We start from the raw sequence: 27,044 nt of genomic DNA on the forward strand, positions 1-27,044 counted from the left end.
AATATTTGCCCGCTGGGAAAAGGCCCGGCGGGCAAATGTTTGCTGGAATTCGGCCCGCTCGCGCCTACACACGACCGAACATGTATGCTGAAACTGGCCCGCGGACCAGTTTCAGCATACATGTTTGGTCGTGTGTACGGGGCCTTACTGCTCCGTTCCTGGGTTCAGACTGTTTGTTTTGGTGGCTGGTCCCAAGAAGGGCTCAGCGGCCTCATCGGCCACCATTTCAAGGTGGACCTGACAGATCCTGATCAGGCTTACGCCATAAAGGGTCGGGCGCCTCCCTATCACGATGCATTCGACTAGGGCAATGGTGCCTCTTGGGATTTTCTGACATATAGTGTCTGTTTCCCAGGTGTGTAAGGCGGCGACCTGGTCGCCCGGTTACACTTTCATTAAACTTTACAAGTTGATGTGAGTGCATCTTCGGATACTTCTTCGGCCGCAAAGTTTTGTAGGCAGCTGTTTTAGAGTTACAACTCCTCAGTTGAGGAGCTCTGTTTTGGGGTGAAGTTTAAATTTTTTGCTGTTCCCACCCCTCATTTTTTTGACACTGCTTTGGGACGTCCCACTAAGTCAAGATTAAGGCTGTGTCCGTCCATGAATGAAAGAGAAAATAGGATTTTATGCTCACCGTAAAATCTCTTTCTCTGAGTTCATGGACGGACACAGCACCCTCCCCTCCTTTTTATGTTTGTACTACTTTTTGACAAACTGATCTGCGAGATGCAGAGAGAGGGGTTATACCCAGAGGGCCCGCCCCCCCCTGGGCGGGGCTATAGGGTGTGTATGATAAGTTAAAAGGAAAAAAATGTTTCATCTGAAATGACTGTTTACAGGGTATAGAGACATAATAGTTAACTGATTCCCTTTATCATATAATGTACCTACAGTTTAGTTTTGTTTTTGCTGTTGTTTCCTGGTTCTCTGATGTACAGAGACAAAGAGCCAATAGAGGGCAGTGATGCTTTGTAAAACAAAACTGGATTGGTGCTGACACACAGTAATCACACCTCCTTGATTAGTCACCACAGTGAGAAATCTCCCAGTACTGTGGTGATCAGGAAACAGACAACCAGGAAGTGTCCAGAACAGAGAGGAATTGCAGCAACATCAAAGCAAAAACGAACAATGAGGACATGAAACCAGGACTGCAGTAAGGTAAAGGAAGCTATTTAGCTAAAAAAAATATTCCTTTAGTGACCCTTTAACCTTTTATATAAGTTTCTGCCTAGTCAACTCCTAAATGAAGGCTAATACCCACTAAGTCAAGATTAAGGCTGTGTCCGTCCATGAACTCAGAGAAAGAGATTTTACGGTGAGCATAAAATCCTATTTTTTATGCTTTTTTTTTTTTTCACACAAACAGTTTTCTTCTGGTGATATTTGTTCACCACTGAGTTTTTTATTGATTGCAATATAAACAAAAAAATACAGAAAACATTGAAAAAACAACAAAAAAAATGTCTTAGTTTCTGTTATACCATTTTGCAAACATACTCTTTCTTCATAATTTTAGGGCAAAATGTATTCTGCTACAATTCTTGTAAAAATAACCCAAATCAGTGTATATTTAGTCTGTGGGAAAGTATTGGGACACCTGCCTTTACACGCACATGAAATATAATGGCATCCCAGACTTAGTCCGTAGGGCTCAATATTGAGTTGCAGCTACAAAAGCTTAAACTCTTCTGGGAAGGCTGTCCACAAGGTTTACTGGATTCTATGGGAATATTTGACCATTCTTCCAGAAACGCATTTGTGAGGTCAGCACTGATGTGGACGAGAAGGCCTGGCTCACAGTCTCCACTCTAATTCATCTAAAAGATGTTCTATCAGGTCTTTGCAGGCCAGTCAAGATCCTCCATCCCAAACTTGCTCATTCACACTATATTGCCATGTTTTTATTTGTGCACTTGTGCACAGTCAAGTTGGAACAGGAAGGGGCCATCCCCAAACTGTTCCCACAAAGTTGGGAGGATGAAATTGTCCAAAATGTCTTGGTATGCTGACGTCTTAAGAGTCCCCTTCACTGGAACTAGGGGGCCAAACCCAACCCCTGAAAAACAACAATAATACCCCTTCCTGGAGAGTGAGCAGGTGGAGGGCCTGGAGGGCTAGGACTCCATTGATCAGGCCTTGAGGACAGGTAAGTGTGTTTTTTCCCCTTTTCGGTGTGTAGCATATGAGGGGGTGCAAGGGAACATGTGACAAGTGTGTGGGTCCACCAACATGTGAATGCTTTGTGTCATCCACAGATGTGCTGGAGGGAGCGGGCCCGTCGTCAGCTGCTGGACGACCCATGCCATCCTCGGAGTGTGCCCACACCTCTCCTCTAGAGGAAGTTGAGGAGGAGCAAGTGGACCTTCAGGAAGGTGTATACCTTGAGGAGCAGATCCTCATCCCTAGACCCTCCCAAACCTCCTCCTCCATCAGGGGAAGCCCCTCACTCTCCTCCTCCATCAGGGGAAGCCCCTCACTCTCCTCCTCCATCAGGGGAATCCCCTCACTCTCCTCCTCTATCAGGGGAATCCCCTCACTCTCCTCCTCCATCAGGGGAATCCCCTCACCCTCCTCCTCCATCAGGGAAACCCCCTCAGGGTCCACCCTCATCAGGGAAACCCTCTCAAAGGGCCTCCCCGTACAGATGGCCCCAAGCCTCTCATGCCCCCAGGAAGGCTACGAGGAAGACAAGGGGTGTTCCTGAATCCCTCCAGGAAAATCTTGCGAGGGACCAGGCCCGCCAGACTCGCCATATGGGTGCTATAGCCGGCGACCTGCGCCGTGTCGCAGATAGCCTGGCCTCCTCGGCCCAGATAAATGACAGCCTGCAGGATGTCAGTGGTAACTGCACTGCTCTGGTCACCTGCGTTGGTGAGCTGCAGGCCTCGTGGCAGAGGTAAAGAGCCTGGCTGTGGCTGTGAAGGCCAATACTGCTGCCATAGAGGCGGAGGGGAGGCAGACGAGGCGCCACCAGCGCCACAACACCACCCGCCAGCTGCGGATGCAGGCGCAGACTAATGCGGTCCTCACCCGCATTGCCCTGGCGTTGGAGGGCAGGCAGCACCTGCCAGGAGTGGCAGACCTGGGGATGAGCCTCCTCCTGATGTGTGCAATCAATGGCCCCCACGGTGCGTGGGAATCCCGCAATTCTGTATAAATCCTGCATTGCCTTCTGCCGCAGGTGCTCATGGGTGGGTTTGATGATGTGGTGGGACATGCGTGTGAGGATTGCGGGGACAACCTGGTGCACGCATCTGCTCATGGTGGATTGTGACATCCCAGACATGACTCCACTTGTACGTTGGTAAGATCCACTGGCGAGGAAATGGAGTGTTGCCAGTACCTTGACCAGTGGCTGCACTGCATGTGAGCCCTCCTATGTGCCTGTGGACACAATAGTAGTGCTATGACCATGGCTGCCCCTGGTATGTTGGCATACGGATGTGTTGTCCTGCAAGTGTGGTTGCTCAGCTCGTCCGTAACGGTGCTGCTGCAGCTGCTCTCCAGCTGACCTGTGCACGTCTGTTGCTGAGTTACACCTGCTTTATGAGGGATAACTTTAGGCCGGACAACTTACGCGCACATCGCGTAGCCTGCGCCGGGCGCATGTACGTTCGTGAATCGCCGTATGTCCCTCATTTGCATAGAAAATCAATGGGAGCACCAGATGCGTCCAGCGTAAATATGCGCCCACGATACGCCGGCGTAGAAAAGTTACGTCGGTTGAAAGAAGCCTATTTTCAGGTGTATCTAGTTCTGTGGGCACGGCGCACAGATACGACGATGCACATTTACACGGCGTATCTTGAGATACGTTGGCGTAAGTGTTACGTGAATCTGGGCCGTTGATTATATCCCCTCTTAATCTCCTCTTCTCAAGAGAGAATAAATTAATTTCCTCTAATCTTTCCTCATAGCTGAGCTCCTCCATTCCTCTTATCAGTTTGGTTGCCCTTCTCTGCACTTTCTCCAGTTCCCCTAAACCTTTTTTAAGAACTGGAGCCCAAAACTGAACTGCATATTCCAGATGAGGTCTTACTAATGATTTGTACAGGGGCAAAATTATAGTCCATACCTCTCTTAATACAAGAAAGGACTTTGCTCGCTTTGGAAACCGCAGCTTGGCATTGCATGTTATTATTGAGCTTATGATCTACCAAAACCCCCAGATCCTTCTCCACTATGGATCCCCCGAGTTGTACTGCCCGCTACACTGGCTTCTAACTCCCAGCTAGTGACTTAGGGGGAGTGTCAGTTGGTGCACTCGAGGGCTGCAGATATGAGGAAACCCCCCCCAGAAAACCCGTGATTCAATCCATCTGCTCCTCTCCTCCCCCTCCTTTGATGGCCGCTCAGCCGTTCCATCCTCCTGACGATCCCTGGGCTCAGTGTGCAGTGACAAGCGGCTCGGGAGGTGTGGCTGTCCTGGAAGAAGAGAATCCCCACGCTGCTCTGTCCTCTTCAGCATGACACACACTCCTTTCTCCAGCCCCTTTCTCCCTGCATGTGTGCTGCTGTTACGTCTGTGAAGGGGATGTGGGGGTGGGAAGATTAAGGAGCCAAAGGCCACATTGAGAGAAGTCACTGACTGAGAGCCCACAGGGACCACCAAAGTAAGTGAGCACTGTGACCAGACCGTCCTTCTCTTCCCCTTCTGTCTCTCTCCCCTTCCTTCTCTCCCCCTTCTTTCTCTTCCCCTTCCTTCCTTCTATCCCGCTTCCTTCCTTCTCTCCCCCTTTCTTCCTTCTCTCCCCCTTTCTTCCCTCTCCCTCCTTCTCTCCCCCCTTCCTTCTCTCCCTCTCCTTATATCCCCCCTCCTTCTCTCCCTCTCCTGCCCATCCTTCTTCCCTCACTCTCTCCCTGCCCCCTTTCTCCCCTGCTTATCTCGCCCCCTCCTTCTCATCTCCCCCTCCTTATATCTGCCCTCCTCTCCGCTCTCTCCCTCTCTCTCCCCCTCCTTATCTCACCCCCTCCTTCTTATCTTTGCTCTCTTCCCCTCCTTCTCCCCCTTTGCTCTCTACCTGCCCCCTCCTCCTCTACATCCCCCCTTCTTCTTTCCATCTCCTCTCCTTCTCTCCCCCTTATCTCCCTCTCCCCTCCTTCTCCCTGCCCCCTCTCTCCCCTTCCCCCTTCCTTCTATCCCCCCTTCTTATATTCCCCCTCGCTCTCTCCCTCGCCCTGCCCCTCTCACCCCCTCCTTCTCCCCACCTTCTTACCCCCTCCTTTGTCCCCCTTCTTCTCTCCCCCTTCTTTCTCCCTCTCTCCCCCTCGTCCCCACAACCCCTGGTGGATGTGGGGGTCTGTGGGCGGGGAGTAACTCTTAAAATCCATATCAGACCCACATTTTTTCCTTGATTTTTTTATCCATATTGCTGGGAGCCGGCAATACATTACAGCCACAAGCAATTTTAAATGAAATTTTTTTTCTTTAGAAATATCATTTTGCTGCGGCACTGTAAAATACATCACGCAGATGCACCACTTTACAGGCAGACTTCCCCAGGAACAATATTTAAAGGAATATTTCATTTTTATTGTTTCATTTTAAGCATTATTAAAATCACTGCTCCTGAATAAATGGTTGTTTTAAAAACTTTTTTTGCCTTGATACATGTCCCCTGAGGCAGGACCCAGGTCCACATACACCTTTTTTGGAAATAACTTGCATAAAAGCCTTTAAATGAGCACTTTTGATTTTTCATGTTCGTGTCCCATAGACTTTAATGTAAGGGTTTGCATGTTCGCACAAATTATTTGCCTGTTCACATGTCCTGGTGCGAACCGAACTGGGTGGACACTTAGGTCTCCTTGCAATTTATGCATGTATAGTGTAAAGTAAGGTGTTCTGGGTGGTTTCTATGCCTAAATAAAGGGAAAACTTCTCTATGGAGCAAGCATACATAATGGGTTGGAATACACACAGGAAATACGATTTTGGGCAGGAGGGTCTTTTTCACAGCATTGATGTGGCCAACCCAGGACAGGGAGAGGATTTTACAGGCCTCCAAGATTGTTGACATGGATCAAAGCAGGGTTGGTGATAAAAGGGTGGGAAAATGTGGGGATAAGTTTCACCCTGCATTTAGCATATATTATGCATGTTATTTTCCTGTGAATGTCTCCCATGTGTTGACACCAAAAAACCTGGGCCTGGGTACTACCATCTTTGATGTGACATAAGCAGCCCCATGAGACTCAGAGCTGTCACACAAGAGACATTCAATAGTACTCCATGTAGCACCCTCTACTTTAGGTAGGTGCTAGAATAGAAGTAGGATTTTTGTGAGTGCAGGTAAATTTAACCAGGCCTAGCTGTAAGCTGGGAGTGGCCTAGAGTAGCAGGTGACTCGCATGCAGCATCACTTCTCGGTTACCTCCCTCTGACTTCTAGGAGATTCAAGAGGAGAGGAAGAGAGGTGGAGCTGCCTAGGGTGTTCTAAGGAGCCCTGACCAATACCCAAATCTTGGATTCAAGTAGGTCGCCGCATCTTTAAGGCGGCGTAGCGTATCGTATTTACGCTACGCCGCCTTAAGTCAGAGAGGCAAGTACTGTATTCACAAAGTACTTGCCTCCTAACTTACGGCGGCGTAACGTAAATGGGGCCGGCGTAAGCGCGCCTAATTCAAATGAGGATGGGGGCGTGTTTTATGTTAATGTGTGGTGACCCGACGTGATTGACGTTTTTTTACGAACGGCGCATGCGCCGTCCGTGTACATATTCCAGTGTGCATTGCTCCAAAGTACGTCACAAGGACGTATTGGTTTCGACGTGAACGTAAATTATGTCCAGCCCCATTCACGGACGACTTGCGCAAACAAGGTAAATTTTTCAAATTTCAACGCGGGAACGACGGCCATACTTAACATTGACTAGGCCAGCTATTTGATGGAATAACTTTACGCAGGAAAACGCCTTACGTAAACGGCGTATCTTTACTGCGACGGGCGCACGTACGTTCGTGAATCGGCGTATCTATTTACATATTCTACGCCAAAGTCAACGGAAGCGCCACCTAGCGGCCAGCCTAAATATTGCACCCTAAGATACGACGGTGCAGACTGTCGTATCTTAGCTAGGTTTAAGTGTAGCTCAGTTTGAGAATACACTTAAACTTACGACGGCGCAGATTCAGAGTTACGTCGGCGTATCTACTGATACGCCGGCGTAATTCTCTCTGAATCTGGCTACTAGAGTCAGCCCTGTTGGGAAGGAGTTGTCAGGTGGAAGAAGCTCGAGATGGAGCGCTAGATTGCTGGGGCCCTTAAGGCACCCCCTGTCTGGAGGGGGGGGGGGTGACCTTGGGTCTGTGGGGTTCGGGTGCAAGTCAGAGCCTTTCTGAGAAACAAAGCAGGATGTGGACAGGAGGCACAGAGAGGAACCGAGAAGGACAACGTGAGCTAGTGTTGCCGGGCAAGTCTCCAGGAGGGATCCACCGGAGTGCAGCCACGAGAGCACGTGAGTGACAGGCACAGTTGGGAAGCTGGTTAGGCATGCCGGAGCGGACTGGGAGTGTGCAGTTTGAGATGAATGTAGAGCCAGCAGCAGAGGCTGTGATGTCATGGGCAGTGGAGTCAGGTAGCTGCGGTCAGGAGGGCTGGTAGGGCCTGAAGACGACTGACTGGGAGCAGTAGTGTACCTAAGGACAGCTAGCATTAAAAGACTTTCTTCTCACTATTTGTTTCTACACTAATAGCAGTTGCTAAGGCCTGACAGAGTCAGAGTTGGGGCTACCATGTGCTAGCTGTGCTTGGAACCAAGTATTGTACAGGAGAGAGAGAGAAACAATCTACAAATAAGCCTTGTGCTGGAGGAGGCTGGAGATGTAGATGCGTAAAAAGAGGTTCCAACTGATCATATGATTCAGGGCTCAAGTCCTGCGGGAACGCGTGGGAACGGAGTTCCTGCACTTTTTTCACAGCAAGAACGCAGTTCCCTTTGCAGGACTAGAGCAGCCGAGCCAATCCTTCACTAAGCGGCGATGCCCAGCTCGAGTCACTGTCAGGGGCAGGCGAACCTTAGTAATCCTTTATGTTACTGGACACTTCCTGTACATGGATTCATCAGGTACTGTAGTGTGCGGGTATTCCGTCACTTCTTCGATGCCGCAATGTCTCCTGGGAGCGTTTGTCATTGTTCCCAGGAGACATTGCGGAGGTCTGCCGCGAGTTATCGCAGGTTTTAGAAAGAACTTGCTACCCGATGAATCCATATACAGTAAGCGTTTAGTAACATAAAGGATTACTAAGGTACAGTGGATTGAAAAAAAAAAAAAAACATGCGGTTTAGTAATTATGCATATGAGCGTATCATTTTTTTTCTTTTTGGTGGGGGAGTGGATCTTTGGTGGGAGTTCCCACACTTTTTTCCCCAGGACTTGACCCCTGATCTGATTGATTCTATTATTGATTCTGGGCATCCTATAATTTGTCTTAACCTATCCAAGTTCAAAATCCCTCAATAAAATACAAACTGTTCATCGTCTCTAAGGTAAATGGTAAGTGAAGGCTGGGCAGAGGTGACAGTAGAGAATGTAAGAGTCTCCACTTTCATTTTGATGGTGTTGCCTGTGACTAATTACTGTCCTTGGCTAAGTAGGGGAACATTTCTGTTCTGGGCCACTGATACAAAAAGAAAATTGTTGATGAACCAAAACATGTTGCATGCAAAATAGAATATGCTACTTATTTAAAATGCATAATTTTGAAAGGTTTATGCAATAGGTATAGTGTCTCTTTCATATCACTCAAGCAGTTTGACTAGGAAGCTATCTTCATCCACTTCAGCACACTCTTCATCCTTCTCTCCACCATCTTCGATCTCCTGCCAGCCAGGGCTCACTAAGACTGCCGTACCAGGTTCCACAATTTCTTTCTCACTGCTTGTCAAGACCTCTGCTGGATAAAACCTCCTGGCAATGGACACAAACTCTGTTCCCATATCAAGAACGATGAGGCGGTCCTGAAACACACAATGTGAAAATGTTATAAGCACCTTTTAATGGACAGTAATGTAATAAAAAACTACAGCATTGCCATTTGGCCCTGTTCACACCTGAGCAATTTTCTACTTGAAGCTTATGGCTCTAATACCAGTGGCAGTGCGTCCATAGAGGGGGCGCCAGAGCGCCACCCCCTCTGGCTTCCGCACCGCCACTGATACAATACATAGATTCATGCATTGCATGAATCTATGTATTGCCGCTGCCGCCGACTATTCAGATGGCCGGCCACCTGGTGAGTGCCGGCCATCTGAATAATGGCAGCTGGTTGGCTGTGGAAGTGTCTATCAGAGCCAGCGGCTCTGATAGGCACATTGGCGATAATTACTGGGGCACAGTGGTGACAATTGGCACAGTGGTGACAATTAAAGGGCACAGTGGCGACAATTAAAGGGCATAGTGGCGACAATTGATGCGCAAAGTGGCTGCATTTGGCATGGCCCAGTGGCTGCGTTTGATGGCATGGCACAGTGGTGACAATTGATGGCACAGTGGCTGCGTTTGATGGCATGGCACAGTGGCTACGTTTTATGGCATGGCACAGTGGTGACAATTGATGGCACAGTGGCTGCGTTTGATGGCATGGCACAGTGGCTGCGTTTGATGGCATGGCACAGTGGCTGCATTTGATGGGCACAGTGAGGCTGCATTTGATGGGCACAATGAGGCTGCATTTGATGGGCACAGTGAGGCTGCATTTGATGGGCACAGTGAGGCTGCAATGTTGTTTTTTTTTTTCGTTTGTTTGCGCCCCCCCCCCCAAAAAAAAATTTGAGCACCAGCCGCCACTGTCTAATACACTCAACAAACAAAACCCCAATCATTTCAATAGCCCTATCACATCTGACTGGCCCCATAGACTTCAACATGCTCATTTTACAAGCATTTTGTTGCATATTTTTTTATAGCAAAACAGCAGCTCTCCACCCTTAATCTTCTCCCCCTAGTGCTTTTTATTGGCTAAAATAAAAACACCTGAAGCTTCAATACACATGTAAAATGCTTCTAACAAGTTTCTAAAATGTTCATAGGCTTGCAAAACTCTCAAATAAAATCGCCTAAAAATCACTATGCTCAGGTGTGTAAACGGGGGCCCTACTAGTTGTCTCTTCTGTGTGATTATCTGCAGGCAATCGCACAACTCCAAACACTGTAGCATGGAGTTTGGGGCAAGGAACATGAATGGATCTTTTTTGTGCTGTCTAGAAATGTAAATCCACATGAAGAGCAACCGATTGAAAGTTCCACAGATATTTGTATTCCTGCATACTCTTTATTTTTATTATATATATATATATATATATATATATATATATAGTATCTCACAAAAGTGAGTACACCCCTCACATTTTTGTATATATTTGATTATATCTTTTCGTTTGACAACACTGAAGGAATTACACTTTGCTACAATGTAAGGTAGGGAGTGTACAGCTTGTATAACCGTGTAAATTTGCTGTCCCCTCAAAAAACTGAACACACATTAATGTCTAAACCGCTGGCAACATAAGTGACCACCACACACGCTTGACACCATCTAAACCACATATGTTTATCTTGGTCTCATCGGACCACAGGACATGGTTCCAGTAATGCATGTCCTTAGTCTGCTTGTTTTCAGCAAACTGTTTGTGGGCTTACTTGTGCATCATCTTTAAAAGAGGCTTCCTTCTTGGACAACAGCCATGCAGACCAATTTGATGCAGTGTGCGGCATATGGTCTGAGCACTGACAGGCTGAATTCTTCAACCTCTGCAGCAATGCTGGCAGCACTCATACATCTATTTCCCAAAGACAACTTCTGCATATGACGATGAGCTCAACTTCTCTGGTCGACCATGGTGAGGCCTGTTCTGAGTGGAACCTGTCCTGTTAAACCGCTGTATGGTCTTGGCCACCATGCTGCAGCTCAGTTTCAATGTCTTGGCAACCTTCTCATAGCCTAGGCCTTTTTTTCAGATCCTCAGAGAGTTCTTTGCCATGAGGTGCCATGTTGAACTTCCAGTGATCAGTATGAGAGAGTGAGAGCGATAATACCAAATTTACCGCACATGCTCCCCATTCACACATTAGACCTTGTAACACTAACTAGTCACATGACACTGGAGAGGGAAAATGGCTAATTGGGCCCAATTTGGACATTTTTACTTAGAGGTGTACTCACTTTTGTTGCCAGCACTTTAGACTGTGTAATTTATTTTGAGGGGACAGCAAATGTATACTGTTATACAAGCTTTACACTTGCTACTTTACATTGTAGCAAAGTGTAATTTCTTCAGTGTTGTCACATGAAAAGATATAATAAAATATTTACAAAAATGTGAGGGGTGTACTCACTTTTGTGAGATACTCTGTGTGTGTGTGTGTGTGTGTGTGTGTGTGTGTGTATGTGTGTATGTATGTATGTATGTATGCATGTATGATATATATATTATACACACACAGAGAAAACATAATCATGTGAAAATCAAATTAGTAGGAAGCAAAAAGAGGAAATATGGAATGGTGTAGGGAAGGCTTGGATAGACAAATTTAGCCAGATTCAGTAAGACGGGCGCATCTTTAGTTTGGCGTAGCGCATCCCATTTGCACTACGCCGACGTAACATAGTGAGGCAGGTACTGTATTCACAAAGCACTTGCCTCCTAAGTTACGTCGGCGTAGCGCAAATAGCCTGGTGTAACCCCACCTAATTCAAATTAGGCAGGTGGGGGGCGTGCTCCATGTAAATTACCCGTGACCCCATGTAAATGAGGGCCGTTGGTACGGCGCATGCTCGGAATCACGTCGCAAATACTCCTTGCTTTCGACGTGAACGTAACCTACGCCCAGCCCCATTCACGTACGCTTATGCAAACAACGTAAAATACGACGGCTGTTCCGTCGTCTATACCTTGCATGGGCTGCGCCATCTTTTTGGTGGTTTATCTTTACACCGGAAAAACGCCTAACGTAAACAGCGTATCGGGCGCAAGTACGTTTGTGAATAGGCGTATCTTGCTCATTTGCATATTCTAGGCGTAAATCCACGTACACGCCCCTAGCGGCCAGCGTAAATATGCAGCTAAGATACGACGGCGTAGGAGACTTACGCCGGTCGTATCTTAGCAACATTTAAGCATATCTCAGTTTGAGAATACGCTTAAAGATACGACGGTGCAGATTCGGACTTACGACGGCGTATCTACTGATACGCCGTCGTAAGTCTTACTGAATCTGGCTAATTATTTTTTCTGTCCCAAAATGTCCAAATTGTATAGCTGCACATGGAAGAAAGAAGGTTAGCTTTGGAGTTTTCTTAATTGGCTGGGATGTTGTAACTTGCGCATATGTACAGAAGTTACTTTATCCTGGCACAAAAGCATGTACATGTAGAAAATATGCTAGTGGGGGCAGTAACCCATATTAGCTGATCAAAACCCATTTTAGAGCCAGGGTACATGACATTTAGTTTACATAAGAATTTTCTTTCCATTCAATTCAACCAGAAAAATAAAATGATGGGTCTTGCAATTTTTTATATCACACAGTATTTGCGCAGCAGTTTTTCAAAAAGAATTATTTGATTTTTTTTTTATTATTATTAAAAAAATATATATATTTACCCCAATTTTTTTTGTATAATGTGAAAGATGATGTTACGCCAAGTAAATAGATATTGAACGTGTCACGCTTTAAAATTGTGTCTGCCCGTGCAATGGCGGCAAACTAGGGTGCCCCCAACGACGTTCCATTGGACAAAACGTAGCGAAGGGTGGAGCTCTGACATCACGACACTGTCATGTGTCGACTGCAGCCATCTTTGTGGTTGGAAACAAATGCTATTCATGACAGACTGCAGCCTTTGATATGCCTGTTTTTATCTGACAAAATGTGAGTACCCTGGCTGTTTTTTTAGAAAACAAATTTGCCTGGTTTTATTTAATACTACACCATGAGGAGTTGCCTTTCTTGTATTTTATGTATGCACCTATAATCTTCCATTTGGTGAGACTACAAGACCCAGCCATCTATGATCCAATTAAATTGGTTTTGTGGTGCTGTGGACATATGCTTGTTTGACCACCTGTAATCCAGTGGTCCGTTTTCTTTGGTAAGAGGCCCGGTGTGTTGTTCGGTGGAGGATAATTTCATGCTCACCTGATTGTGTCTTTGTTTACACTGTGGGTCATTCTAGCTTCATTTCCTGAACAAGGACTTTACTTTAAACACTATGGACTCTTATCTTTAATTTTATGCTACTAGTGCTGCATACACCCATTTATTATTATTATTATTATTTTTATTTTATTCAAAACTATTTTTTTTAAACTAACTATCACAAGGGATGAACAACCTCCCTTGTGACAGCATGGGCTGTGACAGGTCCTCTTTATGGAGCGATCCCCAGATCTCTCCTCTGGCCTCCAATGCAGCCGATCAGACACAGATCAGTCTGATCGGCCGATTTCCTGGCCGCTGATGGCTAGGTAAACAAAAAAGCAGAACCGGAAATGATGACATTCATTGCATACCTCCCAACATTTGAGATGGGAATGAAGGACACCTATTAGCAAATGTATATAGGCTTAGGACACACCCCCTTAACCACTTAAGCCCCGGACCATTTCGCTGGCCAAAGACTAGAGCACTTTTTGCGATTCGGCACTGCGACGCTTTAACTGACAATTGCACGGTCGTGCGACGTGGCTCCCAAACAAAATTCATCGCCGCCGCTTGCATCGCTCCTGGGCTACGCGATCGAACAGTAGAGCCTGGGAAAGGCAACCGCCACCCACATAAGTGATCGAATGGCTATTTAGCTATTAGAATTACTTCTGCTAGAAACTGAATCACCGGCTGAAAAATTCAATACCGGGATGATGCCTGTAGGTGCAGGCATCATCCCGGTATAATTACGACAAATTAGAAGACCAGCGGAACCAGTGAAGTAAGTCAGAAGGTTCCGAAAAGCTTCTCAAACTGAAGGGATACTGCATTTATCCATTTACACAAGACCTTGGACTGGTCTGACTTGAGGAATATAAACTCTCTGGTTACAATGGATTACTGTACATAGACACAGCATTTACCCCAAAAACAAAAATGTATTGTATTTCAGCTTGCTAATTATTAGATGTGGTGGCTGCAATGCATTAGATTTCATTTTTTTCGACTTTTTCCCCATTATTTTCACCTGTTCATCCAGACAGTAAGGCCGCGTACACAAGGCCGAGAAACTCGACGGGCAAAACACGTTTTGCTCGTCGAGTTCCTTGTTCGGCTGTCAAAAAACTTGTCGAGCCAAATGTTCCCATTGTCCAACGAGGAAATAGAGAACATGTTCTCTTTTTGGCTCGACGAGTTTCCCGGCGAAAAGGGTACACACGGCCATTTTTCTCGGCAGAATACGTCTCCCATCGAGTTTCTTGCTGAGAAAACCGAGAAAACCGGTCGTGTGTACGGGGCCTAAGAGGTCTTTCAGACAGGTGATAAAGCCATTTAAATAGCAATCCACTGTGGAACCGCATTGCAACTATGAGACAATCGTTCAGCTCAAGGTTGCAGCAGCCCCATTTATCTCAATGCATGAGTTTAACAGGCTGTGCCAGGGCCGTCTTAATGAGCAGACTCCCCTGGGCACTGGGGAGCATGGGTGGCCCCGACGCTATCCCTGTCCCCTTGCAGCTTTGTCCAGTCAATCAAGTCAGCAGGCGGCTCAGCATTGTGGGGGAAGCTGCCTGTACCACTCTCCTGCTGTAAGCAGGATTAATACTCCCAAACTGAGAAATGTTAGTCCCAAATTTTCATGCGGACTGTGACACACAAGGTATTGTTTATCTCTTGTCATGTAAATGTGGTGCCTTTTATGTGGGAAAAACGGCCAGGCACTTCCATTACAGAATTAAGGACCATGTATACTACTCAGCTAATGGCAAAATGGTGACCGCTGTGAGTAGACACTTGGATTTATATTACAAATACAACGTTTCTCTGGTTTCGTTTATTGCACTGGCTGTGATCCCCAAAGATCCTTGAGGCGGTGAATGCGACAAACATATTCTTCGTAGGGAAACGATCTGGATTAAGCACCTTAATGCTATCCATGCCCCTGGGTTTAATGAGGCCCAAACATCCAAACCTTTTTTATGAAATTTTCATACCCCATTATTTTCTATAATTGTAGGTATTAAGGTTCCTTCATTCTAACCACCATGTGGACAAATAGCATATCCATGTGGACAAATAGCATGTCCCTGGTCCATTCTCAAGCCCCCAAAATTGGCAATCTGTATTGTCTCTTTCTCAAGTCATCTTCCAGGATGGCACAATGAGAGATGACTGGCTCAACCTGAAACACAATCAATCAAAGTAGTTAAAACCCCCACCCCCTCCCTGTGCTCCTCAGTTTTTGATTGCGTTTCCCCACAGCAAAATTGTTTGTTATTTTTCTTATAGACCTAAGGCCTGGGGCTGGAGGTCTCCCCCTGGGAGCTAGGCCGTATGCCTGGGAAGCCTCTGGGCCTAGCAGCAGAGCCGGCCCTATCATGGGACCCGATGGTACCGCGGTGTCAGGCGGCACTTTCAGGGGCACGGCAAATCAAAGTTCAAACTGCTGCCTAACTCTGTGTTTGAGCCGAGCTCAGCAATGGGCAGCGGCGGGTGTCATGTGATTGGCCAAGCAGGTCATGTGCGGGGCATACATGAGGCTTGTGATTCGCCTGGAGCTGGACTGTCTGTGGGTAATCGCGCCAGCCCTGCATACTTCCGCTGTCTGTGTGTCACCGACACTGTCTCCTGAGGTCCGTGACCGTCTCTCTCATCTGCTCTGTCAGCCACCCGCAGCCCCCCTCTCTATCGGCCACCCGCGGCCCCCCTCCTCTCTATCGGCCACCCGCGGGCCCCCCCTCCTCTCTATCGGCCACCCGCGGGCCCCCCCTCCTCTCTATCGGTCACCCGCGGCCCCCCTCCTCCTTACTATCAGCCACCTACGGCCCCCTCCTCTCTATCAGCCACCCACGGCCCCCCTCCTCTTTATCAGCCACCCACGGCCCCCCTCCTCTCTATCAGCCACCCACGGCCCCCTCCTCTCTATCAGCCACCCACGGCCCCTCCTCTATCAGCCACCCACGGCCCCCGCCTCCTCTCTATCAGCCACCCGCGCTCCCCCCCTCCTCTATCAGCCAACCCCACTCCTCTCTGTCAGCCGACCCCCCTCCTCTCTATCAGCCACCCGCGGCCCCCCCTCCTCCTCTCTATCAGCTGCCCCCTCTTCCTCTCTGTCATCCGCTCCCCCCTCTTCCTCTCTGTCATCCGCTCCCCCCTCTTCCTCTCTGTCATCCGCTCCCCCCTTCCAGGGCCGGACTGGGAGTAAAAACCAGCCCTGGAAAACATTTCATACCAGCCCCATAGCATTATTATACCAGCCCAACATCATAACGTCATTATTTTCTTGTTTATAAAAGAGAAAACCATACATTTTAAAGAAACATTTAAAGAGCGTATTATATAAAGATAAGACAGATATGAAAGCGCATAGGGCTAGGGAGATATATATATATATATTACAGTGGAACCCTGGATTACGAGCATAATGCGTTCCAGGAGAATACTCGTAATCCAAAGTACTCACATATCAAAGTGAGTTTCCCCATTGAAGTTAATTTGTTCTGCATTGACTTCAATTGCATGCAGTACCGCATGTGGCCAGAGGTGGGGGGCACCGGAGAGCATCAGAGACACTCAGAAATGTCACTTGCCACTTGTCACCAGATTCAGCATGTCACGACAGCAGGGGACTGGGTGACAGAGGACTGGTTGACAGAGGACTGGGCGACAGCAGGGGACTGGGTGACAGAGGACTTGGCGACAGCAGGGGACTTGGTGACAGAGGAATTGGCGACAGCAGGGGACTGGGTGACAGAGGACTTGGCGACTGGGTGACAGAGGACTTGGCGACAGCAGGGGATTGGGTGACAGAGGGGGCTGGGTGACGGCAGGGGGCTGGGTGACACTGGGGACTGGGTCAGATAGAGGGCTGGGTGACACAGGGGGCTGGGTGACGCAGGAGACTGGGTGACAGCAGGGGACTGGGTGACAGCAGGGGACTGGGTGACAGCAGGGGACTGTGTGACACTGGGGACTGGGTCAGATAGGGGGCTGGGTGACACAGGGCTGGGTGACGCAGGGGACTGGGTGACGCAGGGGACTGGGTGACACAGGGGACTGGGTGACACAGGGCTGGATGACACAGGGGACTGGGTGACACAGGGCTGGATGACACAGGGGACTACATAAAAAGTAAAACAACATTTTTTTGTACCTCCATGTTGTTCTGCCCAGAACTTGGGCCCGTGCGATCATCCCTGAGCCCGGCCAGCCGCTCCGCCCCCCATAACAGGCGGGGCCACAACCCCTCACGAGTCCCGACCATTGTAAGTGAGGGAGGCGGGCCAGCTCCTAAGCATCAGAGCCCTGAGCCGCCGAATGGAGCTGGAGGAGCCGGGGGAGGGAACTGTCAGTGAGCTGCATGAGATGGTTCCCTCCCCGCGCCCCGCACAATCCACAGCAGACATTTCCTTCCCTCTCCACCTCTGGTACACACTGCTGTAGGTGCGCCCTGGATTTAAATCGAGCTGGTCGAGGAGGGCGGGACTTTTCTCACAGCAGCGCGGGAAAAGTTTAACACTCGCTGCCCGCTGATTGTGTGTGACATCATGTAGTGGAGTGAAAAAGAGGAGGAGGGAGCGTATCTCTGCGCTGCAGCCACAGCTTAGCCCAGGCAGGCAACCTGCCGGGAAATTTCCCGGTAGGCCAGTCCGGCCCTGCCCCCTTCCTCTCCGTCATCTGCTCCCTCCCCTTCCTCTCCGTCATCTGCTCCCTCCTCTTCCTCTCTGTCATCCGCTCCCCCCTCTTCCTCTCTGTCATCCGCTCCCCCTCTTCCTCTGTCATCTGCTCCCCCTCTTCCTCTGTCATCCGCTCCCCCTCTTCCTCTGTCATCCGCTCCCCCTCTTCCTCTCTGTCAGACCCTGGGTCGGCGGCAGAATGAACGGGTGAGACAGATGGCGTGAGCGGGCTTGCTGGTCAATTAGTGGGCCGGCGGGCGGGGGAGCAGAGAGATGACATCTCTCACCGCCCGCCCTGCATCACTGCAGTTCGGCCCTCACTGTGCAGCCGCCAGCAGCAGAGAGATTACATCATCTCTCTGCTGCCTGCCTTGACTCTGGGACACAGCAAGTGGCAATCCGCTGCGTGTGGCAGGTGAAGTGACAATCTGCAACGTGTGGCAGGTGACGTCATGGCAAATGACATTCCGCTACGTGTGGCAGGTGACGTTGTGAAAAGTGACAATCCGCAATGTGTGGCAAGTGACATTCCGCAACAAGTGACAATCTGCATCTGGTGGCAGGTGACGCAGCAAGTGACGCACTCCGGGCTCCCAATGATTCGGCATTATGGTGAGTTGAACTATTTTATATAACAATGTAATAATAGAAATAATGCACTTCAATCTTTTTTTTTTTTTGTGATTTGGGAATGCATCGATTTAACTGAATATTGCGCAGTCGTGTGATGTTGTACCTAAACAAATAGAGCTTTCTTTTGGTGGTATTTGATCATATTGATTCGTTTGCGCAAAAGTTATTGCATCTACCAAATAGAGGATAATATAAATAAACAAGAAAACACCATAAACATAATCCTCATCCGGCTGAATGAATGAAAAAAGTTCATAAAGTGCTGATAAGTGAATAAGGGTAAAACAAAGATCCTCCCATGGAAAGGACACCCAATTGGTGAAAAGTAGTCTCCTTACCAGATGGATCGACCGCTATTGCAGCGGTCTAATAGAGCCCTCACGATGTTTAGAGTCTTCCCAATAGGACTATCTCTGGATATGCAAGATGCAGGGGATAATTCCAAACCATGTACACTCCAGTGAATCAGTGCCCATTCAGGCTCCTCAGGGAGTTAGTAATTAAAAAAACAAGCGGAGAACAATTGCAGGGACACTGGACTAACAGTGGTTAGTATGTGTAAGTCAAGTCCAGATGACCTGGTTACAGGGCAGGGTCAAAGTTGTAGTTATGCAGTGGGTAGCAATAGCACCAGAACAGCCCAATATATAGAAATGGGGAAGTATTCCGCACAAGATACGGATCCAGGTATCAGTGTCCCTGCCAGCAGCCTACACATACTACACATACTAACCACTGTTAGTCCAGTGTCCCTGCAATTGTTCTCCGCTTGTTTTTTTAATTACCAACTCCCTGAGGAGCCTGAATGGGCACTGATTCACTGGAGTGTACATGGTTTGGAATTATCCCTTGCATCTTCCATATCCAGAGATAGTCCTATTGGGAAGACTCTAAACATCCCTGAGCCCTATTAGACCGCTGCAATAACGGTCAATCCATCTGGTAAGGAGACTACTTTTCACCAATTGGGTGTCCTTTCCGGTGGAGGATCTTTGTTTCACCCTTATTCACTTATCAGCACTTTATGAACTTTTTTCATTCATTCAGCCGGATGAGGATTATGTTTATGGACTTTTCTTGTTTATTTATATTATCTTTCACATATGTCACGGTTATTTATACCAATATTGCTTAACTGTATATTGGCTGTTATTGTTTACTGAGCGCTGTACTTTCTGTTTTTTTATAACAACCATGGTGCCAGGATGATTGAAGCTCCAACAACAGCCGTTTCCCCGATAAATTGTCCGCAAAAAAAAAACATATTTTCTGGCAGTGCCCCTCCTGAGACTAGACTCTGGATCCGCCCCTGGCTGGTGGTGGTCCCTACCTGGAATATGCTTCGGTATGCCTGTGATATTTTGACATAAATATTTCTACAAGAAAAATGTCTTCCTTGCCCGTTTATCTTGCCCATTTATTTACTGAACTGGTGAGTTTTGCTATATAGAAGTTCTGGAAACTTCTGTCTCTTAGGCCGGGTACACACGAACAAACATGTATGGTGAAAGCGGTCCGTCGGACCGTTTTCACCATACATGTCTGCCAGAGGGCTTCTGTACGATGGTTGTACACACCATCGTACAGAAGTCCGCGCGTAAACAATACGCGGGGCGTGTCCGCGGTGTCGCCGCGTCGATGACGCGGTGTCGCCGCGACAATGACGCAGCGACGTGGGCGGCCCGCCTTTAAAATGCTTCCACGCATGCGTCGAAGTCATTCGACGCATGCGAGGGACGGCGGGCGCCTGGACATGTACGGTAGGTCTGTACTGACGACCGTACATGTCCGAGCGGGCAGGATTCCAGCGGACGGTTTTAAAACACGTCCAGGAATATTTGTCTGCTGGGAAAAGGCCCGGCGGGCAAATGTTTTCTGGAATTCGGCCCGCTCGCGCCCACACACGACCGAACATGTATGCTGAAACTGGCCCGCGGACCAGTTTCAGCATACATGTTTGGTCGTGTGTACGGGGCCTTAATGTGGCAAGTCTTGGGTAATTGTTCTATATGTTTACTTTATTATTATTTTCTTTGTATTTACCTTTATTTACTTCATACCTAACCTAGAACTTGTCATGGGATTACCTCACCCCCAGCAACTACCCTGCATTTTGTCTACCTTACCGTATATACTCGAGTATAAGCCGACCCGAGTATGAGCCGAGGTACCTAATGTGATGGACTTTTTACCTATATGCTTCAGTTTAATCCTCCCTGCTTGTTTAAGGCTGTTAATTGTAATTACTCTTCTGCAGCTAGCCCTGTTTCAAATGTTAATTGTTCTAGCCCTGTGTTTACTGGTTACTGTGATTAGATAAGTGGCTCATGTTAATTATGCTGATTGCTTCCTTGTGATAATTATCTCTCTATATGCGGAGCCGAACCGGCTAGCTACTGAGTAGTTCAAAGAAATATCTTTATTTCAAAGGAGCTGTATTGAAGACCCCCCACTGTGTGAGGGGGGGCGGAGATTTGTCATTGTAACAGTTGTAACCACATATAAGCTCTGGTTTCTTACCATTAAAACTCTGTGTTGTTCAAGCAGTAAGCTGGTCTCATGTGTGGCTTTCTGGGCGATTCCAGGGATATCCCTCCTCGTGGAATATTGGGGTGATTGTCGTTATGGGAAGAAGGGAACGTTGACGGGGATATCATACCGATACCGTCACACCTAATTTTACCACAAAAAAATGGGAAAACTTATTGACTCAAGTATAAGCCTAGGGTGAGAATGCAGCAGCTACTGTAAATAAAAAAGATGGTCTACAATGCCCTTTTACAGCCTTACTGTGCCCATTGCAACCTCACTGTGCCCAACGCAACCTCACTGTGCCCATTGCAGCCTAACTGAGCCCATTGCAGTGTACCTGAAATTCTTGACAGGCTGTGGGCGTCCATTCATTGCTTAAAAGTCACGGTCTCCTCCTGGTCCCTTTCGTGATAGGCGTTTTCCCAGCAGACACAGTTCCGCCTATCACGGACGTTCTCTCATCCTTGGATTCAGTTTCCCAGCAGACACTGTGTTCAGTGTTCCGACAATCATGGACATCCTTTCATCCTCGGACAAGAGGATGTCCGTGATTGGCGAAACACTGAACACAGTGGCCCAGATTCAAGAAGCACTTGCGTGGGAACAAGTGTGATTTGCGCAGCGCAAGTACTGATTTGCTCCTATGCAAATTTGCGGCTGATTCTGTAAACCAGTTAAGCCTGAAATGCGGCCATTTTCCCGCGCACGCAGCCTAGCTGTTCCAGCTCAATTTTCGCGCAATTTTGCGCGGGGTGTAAGTTGCGCCTTCATGGAATTCCCTCAGCGAATATGCAAATTAGGTACTGCCGATGATTCAGAAACATGCGCGTGTGATGCGCATCTTGCACTGGAAGCGTGCAAGCTTTTTTCCCCGGGCAAACTTGCTCCTGTTAAAAGCAGGGGCAAGTTAGCAAAAGATGGCCAAATGTCATCTGAAGGAGCGCGCAACTTCAGCAGCACCTAGACAGACGAGCTGAACAAGCAGAGCACCCACATTTTCGGGACCTCACATCTGTGCACCAACATGCCAGGGGCAGCTATGGTTCTTGATATTATATTGACTGAGCCGACTCGTAGGAGGGCACGGGAGAGGATTTACAGAGGGCGCTACAACCTTTTTCAGATGAGTGATACTGAGGTGTATCGCATGTTTCGCTTCAGCCCTGAAGTCATCCTTGAGTTGGTAACAATCCTGCAGGATGACATCAGCAGCCCGACCCATCGGGGACAGGCAGTGCAGCCACTGGTGAAGGTAGTGGCAACCCTTCATTTTTTGGCAACTGGCTCATTTCAGCGCACAGGTGGAGTGGTGGCGGGGATGTCCCAATCCAGCATGAGCAGGTGTGTGCACCAAGTGATCCCTGCAATACTCAGACGAATGGGCACACAATTTATCAAACCAACCACGGCTGACGTGCGGCAGAAGGCAATCAGTGATTTTTATTTATTAGCCAGGTGGTGGGTTGCACAGGGATGGTGGTATCCTCCTGGAGGGAGCCAGAGTCCTGGATGAGGAGAAAGGTATCCTCCTCCAACACAACTTCCTCCACCATACTTGGCCCCGGTAGGATCTCCTCCTGGACCAGCATAGCCAGAATGTCCATGGGGCCTGACTGGACCCCTGGCTCTGGTCTGGATGGGCTGGGTCGAGCCGCAGCCGAAGACGGCCCAGCTTCTTCTTCCTCATCACCACCTGTGGATGACACCAAAACGACATATTTTGCTGGTGCTACACACTTCTCATATGTTCACTTGTACCCCCTCCCATGATGCACAGCAGATATGAAAGAAAAATAATACTTACATCTTCACTTCTACCCACAAATATGTTCACTTGTACCCCCTCCCATGATGCACAGCAGATATGAAAGAAAAATAACTTACCAGTCCCCAAGTTCCCAACAGTGGAGTCGTACCCTTCAAGTCCCTCCACCTGCTCCTGCACGAACGTTTGTGCAATAAGCTGCTCCTCCTGATTGAGCCGGATCATACATCGCGGACCACCTCCCGTGCCACCGGTATGCTTCCTGATAAGAGCCAGTTTTTCATGGACCCTGCGCCTCATATCATTTCATTTCTTCTGGATGTCATCCCAGGTACGCACTTCATTACCCAGGGCATTGATGTCCAGGGCAATGGCTTCATATATAGCCCTCCTTTGGGCAATGGTGGTGTTTGCCCGCTGGGCACCATATAGGACTTCCTTATGCTGCTGGAGTGCAGCAATCAGGATGTCCATCTCTGCAGCCACAAAGTTGGCCTTCCTTTTTTTGGTCCCTTTGGGAGGTGCCATGTCTTGCAAATGGGCTGAATTTCCTTGCTCAGGGGGGGTAGGAAAAAGCAGGATGAAATTCAGCAAAGAACCTGCGCAAGTTTGCTCCTATTTATTTGCTCAGTGCAAGCAGCTGAGCAGGATTTGCCCTGAAATTATGCTAGCAAACCTCTGCTGAGCCGAAAATTCCTCATTTACATAGGGGCACACCCACTTTGACTTGCACGGCCTTGCGCCCTCAGCTTTGCCTTAAACAGGAGCAAATTAAATGAACAAACGATTCCTGAATCAGGTGGCAATTTGGCAAAATTGCTCCAGCGCAGAGAAATTCAGCTGAGCGGCTCAGGTGTAAGTAATGGGCAAATCTACCTGAATCTGGGCCAGTGTCTGCTGGGAAACTGAGTCCGAGGATGAGAGAACGTCTGTGATAGGCGAAACTGTGTCTGCTGAGAAACGCCTATCACGAAAGGGACCAGGAGGAGACCGCGACTTTTAAACAATGGACGCCCGCAGCCTGTCAAGAATTTCAGGTACCCCTTAACCCCCCTAGTGTTAACCCCTTCCCTGCCAGTGGCATTTTTATAGTAATCCAATGCATTTTTATAGCACTGATCGCTATAAAAATGCCAATGGTCCCAAAAATTTGTCAAAGGTGTCCGAAGTGTCCTCCATAATGTCGCAGTACCGGAAAAAAAAAACGCTGATCGGAGATACGTTACGCCCGCAGAAAGATGCGCTCATCTTTCTGAATCTAGCCCTATAACTTTTGCGCAAACCAATCAAACGTTTATTGTGATTTTTTTTTTTTTACGAAAAATATGTAGAAGAATACGTATCAGCCTAAACTGAGGAAAAAAATAGCTTTTTTTATATATTTTTGGGGGTTATTTATTTGAGCAAAAAGTAAAAAATATTATTTTTTTTCAAAGTTGTCGCTCTATTTTTGTTTATAGCGCAAAAACTAAAAACCGCAGAGGTGATCAAATACCACCAAAAGAAAGCTCTATTTGTGGGAAAAAAAGGATGCCAATTTTGTTTGGGAGCCACATCGCACGACCGCGCAATTGTCAGTTAAAGCGACGCAGTGCCGAATTGCAAAAAGTGCTCTGGTCTTTGATCAGCAATATGGTCCGGGGGTTAAGTGGTTAACAGACAAATTACTGAAGTTTGAAGTTAGAACTTCAAACCAGTAATTTCACAGTAAATGGATAAAACAAAAAATTATGTTATAGCATAATAATATATGATTTAGCTTGATTAAGACAGTACCTTTTTAGCAGCAGCAGATTCTGATGCCGCGTACACACGGTCGTTTTTTGTGATTGAAAAAAACGTAATTTTTTAGCACGAAAAAAAAACCGACGTTTTTCAAACTTCATTTTAAAAAACGACGTAGCATACACACCATAGTTTTTTCAAAGAGCTCTAGCAAAGCGCGGTTACGTTCAGCACGTACGGCGGCACTCTGTTCCATTCAAGCTTGCGTCATAACTTGCTTCTGAGCATGCGCAAAAAACGACGTTTTGAAAAACGACATAAAAAATTGAAGCATGCTCGAATTTTTTTTGGTCGTTTTTCAGAAGACAAAACAACGTTTTCCCCACACATGGTCATTTTAAATGACGTTTTTAAAAATGTCGTTTTTTTTTCATCACAAAAAACGACCGTGTGTACGCGGCATCATTCTCCCTCTTAACTATGTGAGAAAAACATGGGATTGTGGGTAAATCTTATACCCATAAAACCCATGTTTTTTCATTTTAGTTAAGAGGGCTGGGCTGGAAGGGAGCATGTGCCCCCTTTTATGACACTGCAGTGAGAGGACAGCCTCCACTGCAGCAATTTTATTGGACAGCTTGGACTAATAGTGCTTTACCATTGGTCCAAGGCTTCAAATGTCAGGGCTGGGCTCAGCCCTTCCTTCTCTGAGCTGGCCGCTCAGATGTTGGCTAATTACCAGCTCCTATCTCTCCACAGTTTCTCACCTGTTGATGATCCTGCTTGTCAGTCCTGCCTATTTAAGCCTTCCAGCTCAGTTGCTCTATACCTACACCTTGGTCAACATCACAGAGACTGCGTTCCTGTTAAAGACTTGCTTGGCTGACATCCCTTCTGGCTCCTGATCCTGCTTGCTGTTCTACATTTATCTCTGGCTCTCTCTGACATGTGGCTTGGCTGACTATCCGATCCGGTTTCTGAACTCTGGCTATGTTTTGACTACGCTTACTCCGTTTATCTTTTTATTTATTATTAAACAAGTGTGATTTAACTGAACTTCGGTCTCGGTCTTATTTCATGGTTTCTGACACCAAGCTATGCCTATGACAAGAAGTGAGGAGAGGCAAACGGCTTGTATTTAACCACTTCCCGCCCGGTCAATAGTCAATTGACTTCCGGGAAGTGGTTGTGAAATCCTGACTGGACGTCTATTGACATCCTGCAGGATTACATGCCGGCGCGCGCCCATGGGGGCTCGCATCGATCGGTGATACGGGGTGTCAGTCTGACACCCTGCATCTCCGATCTCGGTAAAGAGCCTCCTGCGGAGGCTCTTTACCACGTGATCAGCCGTGTCCAACCACGGCTGATCACGATGTAAACAGGAAGAGCCGTTGATCGGGTCTTCCTCACTTGCGTCTGACAGAAATGGGCCACCCCTCAGTGCCACCCCTCAGTGTCCATCAGTGCCACCTCTTAGTACCCATCTATGCCCAGTGCCCACCTATTAGTGCCCATCAGTGCCACCCATGAGTGCCCATCAGTGCAGCATACCAGCGCCGCCTATCAGTGCCAACTCATCGGTGCCCATCAGTACCACCTCATCAGTGCCCATCAGTGCCACCTCATCGGTGCCCATCAGTGCCACCATATCAGTGCCCATAATTGAAGAAGAAAACATACTTATTTACAAAAAAAAATTTCCAAAATTTCTGTCTTTTTTTAGTTGTTGCGCAAAAAATAAAAATCGCAGAGGTGATCAAATACCACCAAAAGGAAGCTCTATTTGTGGGAACAAAATTATAAAAATGTAATTTGGGTACAGTGTAGCATGACCACGCAATTGTCATTCAAATTGCGACAGTGCGTAAGTGCCTGGTATGGAAGTGGTTAAGCTCTGTATGTAGCTTCTGACAGGCTGCGCAGGGAGCCCCACCTCTCTGGAACCATAGGTGGCAGGAGCCTCACCTATGTGGGCTACTATGAGTCTACCTGGGGGGGTTGGTAGTATGTTTATGTATTTTGGGTAAATGATAAAACTAAGGTGTGTGATGGTATTTTTTGACTAGGAATGATGCTTCACTTTTGGTAATGACATGGTCTGTGAGTGCTTGGTTCACTTGGACTGTGGCTTCCAAAGTGAAATCAGGTAATGATTTGTTCACCATTTTCCTATATGTGTGTGAGTCTCCCAGAAGTCTCATGGCCTCCTGGATGTACTCTTATCTTGAAGCACAATGCTACCACCTCTTATCAGCTGTTTTGATGATGATATTTTCATGTGTTTGGATAGAGTTTAGAGTCTTTCAGGGTTGGGGAGGATGTGTCTGGCTTGGTAATGTGGCACATCAAAAGTAAGTCTGTCTAGAATAGACCAATAACACAAAAATGGCCACATCTATGCCAAGAATTACAGCAAATAAACCAACCACAGGACATTCCTCATTACATTATAACAACTAGACGCCCTCAGTCGAAGTCGGAATTGACGAAACGCGTCAGAGCGTGGCTACAGACAGACGCTACACGGAAGTCTACAGTGCATTCCACCGCGCTCCACC

At 47.6% G+C, this 27,044-nt stretch overlaps 1 protein-coding gene across 1 annotated transcript in view; it reads right to left on the bottom strand.

Moving 5' to 3' along the window:
* Positions 1-8,316: 8,316 nt before the first annotated feature.
* The window catches only part of LOC120919303 (melanoregulin-like), a 112,085-nt gene continuing 93,357 nt past the window's right edge, over positions 8,317-27,044 (bottom strand). The window contains exon 5 of the mRNA XM_040331397.1: positions 8,317-8,963. Coding sequence (XP_040187331.1) covers positions 8,745-8,963 — 219 coding nt within the window. The 3' untranslated portion in view covers positions 8,317-8,744. The remainder of the gene's footprint in view (positions 8,964-27,044) is intronic.

Source organism: Rana temporaria, chromosome 12, assembly GCF_905171775.1.
Source record: "Rana temporaria chromosome 12, aRanTem1.1, whole genome shotgun sequence".
Classification (NCBI taxonomy): Eukaryota; Metazoa; Chordata; class Amphibia; order Anura; family Ranidae; genus Rana; species Rana temporaria.